General features: G+C 43.5%; 1 protein-coding gene across 2 annotated transcripts in view; it reads right to left on the minus strand.

The window, feature by feature from the left end:
- The window catches only part of TRNAU1AP (tRNA selenocysteine 1 associated protein 1), a 23,335-nt gene that overhangs the window by 10,012 nt on the left and 9,229 nt on the right, over positions 1–4,094 (minus strand). For both annotated transcript variants that reach the window (XM_003800770.2, XM_023507462.1), the window contains exons 3-4: positions 3,046–3,145; positions 2,371–2,423 (exon numbers count right to left, since the gene is read on the minus strand). In XM_003800770.2, coding sequence (XP_003800818.1) covers positions 2,371–2,423; positions 3,046–3,145 — 153 coding nt within the window. The remainder of the gene's footprint in view (positions 1–2,370; positions 2,424–3,045; positions 3,146–4,094) is intronic.

The raw sequence follows: 4,094 nt of genomic DNA on the forward strand, positions 1-4,094 counted from the left end.
GCCAGCCACATACACTGGAGCTTGGTGGGTATGAACCCAGCCTGGGCCTGCCAAATAACAACTACAAAAAAAAAAAAAAGCCCCAGCTAGTTGGGAGGCTGAGGCAAAAGAATTGCTAAAGTCCAAGAGTTTGAGGTTGCTGTGAGCTGTAAAGTCATGGCACTCTGCCCAGGGTGACAGCTTGAGACTCTGTCTCAAAAAAAAGAATAGAAAAAAATAGGCTGTGTACGGTAGCTCACGCCTGTAATCCTACCACTCTGGGAGGCCAAGGTAGGTGGATTGTTTAAGCTCAGGAGTTCAAGACCACCTGGAGGAAGAGTGAGACCCTGGCTCTAAAAAACATAGCCCGGCCTTGTGACAAATGCCTTAGTCCCACCTACTCCAGAATCTAAGGCAAGAGTTTGAGGTTGCTGTGAGCTATGACACCACAGCACTCTACCCAGGGCAACAGAGTGAGACTCAGTCTCAAAAAATAAGAATGTAAAATTGTAGCTTTGAGGTAGTTGAAATCAGGCCAGTTTGTCAACCTCTAGTCTAGAAAATCAATTCTGCTCAAAAAATAAATCAACACTATTTTAAGTGTAATACATATTCCTCGTAAAAAAATCAGAATACACAGCTCGGTGCCTGTGGCTCAAGTGGCTAAAGCACCAGCCACATACACCTGAGGTGGCAGGTTCAAATCCAAACAACAATGATGGCTGCAACCAATGATGGCCCACCAAACAATGATGGCTGCAACCAAAAAAAAAAAAAAAAGCTGGGCGTTGTGGTGGGTGCCTGTGGTCCCAGCTGCTTGGGAGGCGGAGGCAGGAGACTTTCTTGAGCCCAGGAGTTGGAGGTTGCTGTGAGCTGTGATGCCACGGCACCCTACCCAGGGGGACAGCTTGAGGCTCTGTCTAAAAAAAAAAAAAAAAAAAAATCAGCATACATGCTCAGTGCCTATAGCACAGTGGTTATGGCAGCAGCCACATGTACCAACGCTGCAACTTGTTAATAGATACATGAAGACTTGTTAATAAATTCACAGCATTCCAATTAATGAACATATTATAATTTAACCACTTTACTATTATTAGGTTATTTGGGTTTTCCCCAACTTAGCCCATTATATGTAATACTTTGGCTAGGCACCTGTAGCTCAGTGGCTAAGGTGCTGGCCACATATACTGGGGCTGACAGATTCAAACCCAACAACAACTACAACCAAAAAAATAGCTGGGTGTTGTGGCAGGTGCTTATAGTCCCAGCTACTTGGGAGGCTGAGGCAAGAGAATTACTTAAGCCCAAAAGTTTGAAGTTGCTGTGAGCTGTGACGCCCTAGCACTCTACTGAGGGCGACAAAGTGAGACTGTGTCTCAGAACAACAACAAAAAAAGAACTTAAAAAAAAAAATAGAAAAGGCTTTAAAGTTTTCAAACAGCAACCTCAATTGATAACCAATTTATGTTGCTACAATATTAATTCAGAATAGAACCTTCACACTGTGGGGAGTAAAACTGGAAGGCTAGGGGAGGGACCACCCATAGAAAAGGCCTGGCCTTGACAGGAGGCACACTATGAAGGTCCTTCTGCAGGACTTCAGAAAGGGGCGAAGGACAGCCCCCCCTTTTCAAACTTTTTTCTTTTTCATTTTTTTTTGCAGTTTTTGGCCAAGGCCAGGTTTGAACCTGCCACCTCCGACATATGGGACTGGCGCCCTACTCCTGTAAGCCACAGGTGCTGCCTGCCTCTTTTTTTTTTCTGAGACAGAGTCTCAGTATGTCGCATTCGGTAGAGTGCTGTGGCATCACAGCTCACAGCAACCTCCAGCTCTTAGGCTTAGGTGATTCTCTTGCCTCAGCCTCCTGAGTAGCTGGGACTACAGGCGCCTTCCACAACACCAGGCTATTTTTTTGTTGCAGTTTTCACTGTTGTTTAGCTGGCGTGGGCCAGGTTCGAACCCACCAGTGTCAATGCATGTGGCTCGCTCCGTAACCACTGTGCTATATGGGTGGCGAGTCTCCCTTTGTTTTTTTAAAGATTGTTGCCAGAATGCAGTGGCATCATTCATCACAGTTCATGGCAACCTCAAAATCCTGGGTTTAAATGATCCTCCTGCCTCAGCCTCCTGAATTGCTGGGACTACAGGTGTGCGGTTCCACAGGTTCCACGCTCAGATAATTTCTTTTCTAATTTTTGTGGAGACAAGGTCTTGCTCTTTTTCAGGTTGGTTTCCAACTCCTGACCTCAAGCAATCCTCGTGTTCCAGCCTCCTAAAGTGATAGAATTACTGGGGAGTCACCCCACTTGGCCCTATTTCTCCTTTTTTTGGCAGTGACAAGTATGGTGACACACTGTGTCTCTGGCTAGACATTACTTAGTGCTTACCTGTTATCTGGTTGTTTCCCATAAGTAGCATAGTTCAGTTTAAAACGTTTTGCCTGGAAAATTTACAAACAGACAAACTAAAACAGAGAAAGGTGTTTCAAGAGTCAAACAATATTTGAAAAAAACTGAAATAAATTACCTTGGCCAAAACATCTCCCCCTCTCTAAGCCTCAGCTTTCTCTCCTGTATAAAATGAGGGGGTTGCACGGATGACCTCTAAGGGCACTGCCAGCTCCATGGTTCTATGAGCCCAGGTGTGCCAGCTGGTGCAGCTGTAAGCTAAGTAACTGTGGGAAGAGCAGAATGTAACTCTCTTGAAATGTGTCCTTGCTGCTGCCAGCCTGTTCTAGTTTCTCAATCAGGCAAGAAGTCTAGAGTTTCAAGTCTTCTGTTATGTGAGGCAGTGACACAGAGTGGGAAAGGCATGGATTTTGAAGGCAACCAATCTTCCGTTTGAAACCTGGCTATGCCACTTACTAAACCTGGTTGCCTTGGGCAAGTTATTTCACATCCCTGAGCTTCAATTTCATGGGCTGTCAAAGGTAACAATGCCCACAGTACAGGGTTGTTATAGGATTAAGTAAAATGACATCAGTATACAGCAGGGATTCAACAGATGGTAGCAATCAATGACAATAAACAAAGGCAATATCATCAGTATCTAAATGTCCTTACAGGTGTGGCTCCTGGAAGGGGTTTCCCATTAATTTTATGCAAACACTTCTCAGCTGTGGCCAAATCTGCAAATTCTACAAAGCAGTAGCCAGCTGGAATCCTGGAAAGAAAGCAAACAGAAATACAACAGTTAAAGATACACAGATGACCCCATGATTGCATAATGTACACAGCTATGATTTAATTAAAAAAAAAAAATGTACAACTATGTCTTAGCCTGAAGGGAGAGAGAAATTCTTTTCTTTGTTGCCTTTGGTAGAGTGCCGTGGAGTCACAGCTCAGGAGCAACACCAAACTCTTGGGCTCAAGTGATTCTCTTGCCTCAGCCTCTCAACTAGCTGGGACTATGGGCGCCCACCATAATGCCTGGCCATTTTTAGAGACAAGTTCTTGCTCCGGCTCAGGCTGGTCTCAAACCTGTGAGCTCAGGCAATCCATCTACCTAAGCCTCCCAGAGGGCTGGGATTACAGGTGTGAGCCAACTTGCCTGGTAGTGAAACCATTTTTCTAATTAAGCCCATACCGTTTTTGCTCCCTGCCATATTCTGGTTCACATGCGACCTAACAACCTCAGTAAATCTGGGCCAATCCCAGACTTATTTAGTAAATATTCATTTATGTGTGCTGCATCATGTATGATGTATGCTTGCAAAAATTATTTTATGCAATCTGAGCAAGCTTTTTTAAAAAAATAATTTTTTTTTATTGTTGGGGGATGATCAAGCTTTTAGATCTAAAATCCAGCTTATAGGAAATATTACGGACAGACTAAGTCAAACACTACCACAAGGAAACAAATGACCTCAGTATGTAAAACATTGTGAAAGAACTAGGATTACCTCCCACAAACAGCAATGGTGACAGGAAAGAAAGAGATGGGCTTTTGTACCTTAAAAGACACTTTGAAGAACTAAATGCAGTGCAGGATATAAGATTGGATCCTAATTCATTATAAAACAACAAAACTATCAAAGATATTCTGAGGAAAAATTTAAACAGAGACTGGCTTTTCTATGGTATTAGGGAAACTTTGTTAGTGTAATATGAAC

This window comes from Otolemur garnettii, unplaced genomic scaffold (genome assembly GCF_000181295.1).
Source record: "Otolemur garnettii isolate 467f Iridium unplaced genomic scaffold, OtoGar3 scaffold00184, whole genome shotgun sequence".
Classification (NCBI taxonomy): Eukaryota; Metazoa; Chordata; class Mammalia; order Primates; family Galagidae; genus Otolemur; species Otolemur garnettii.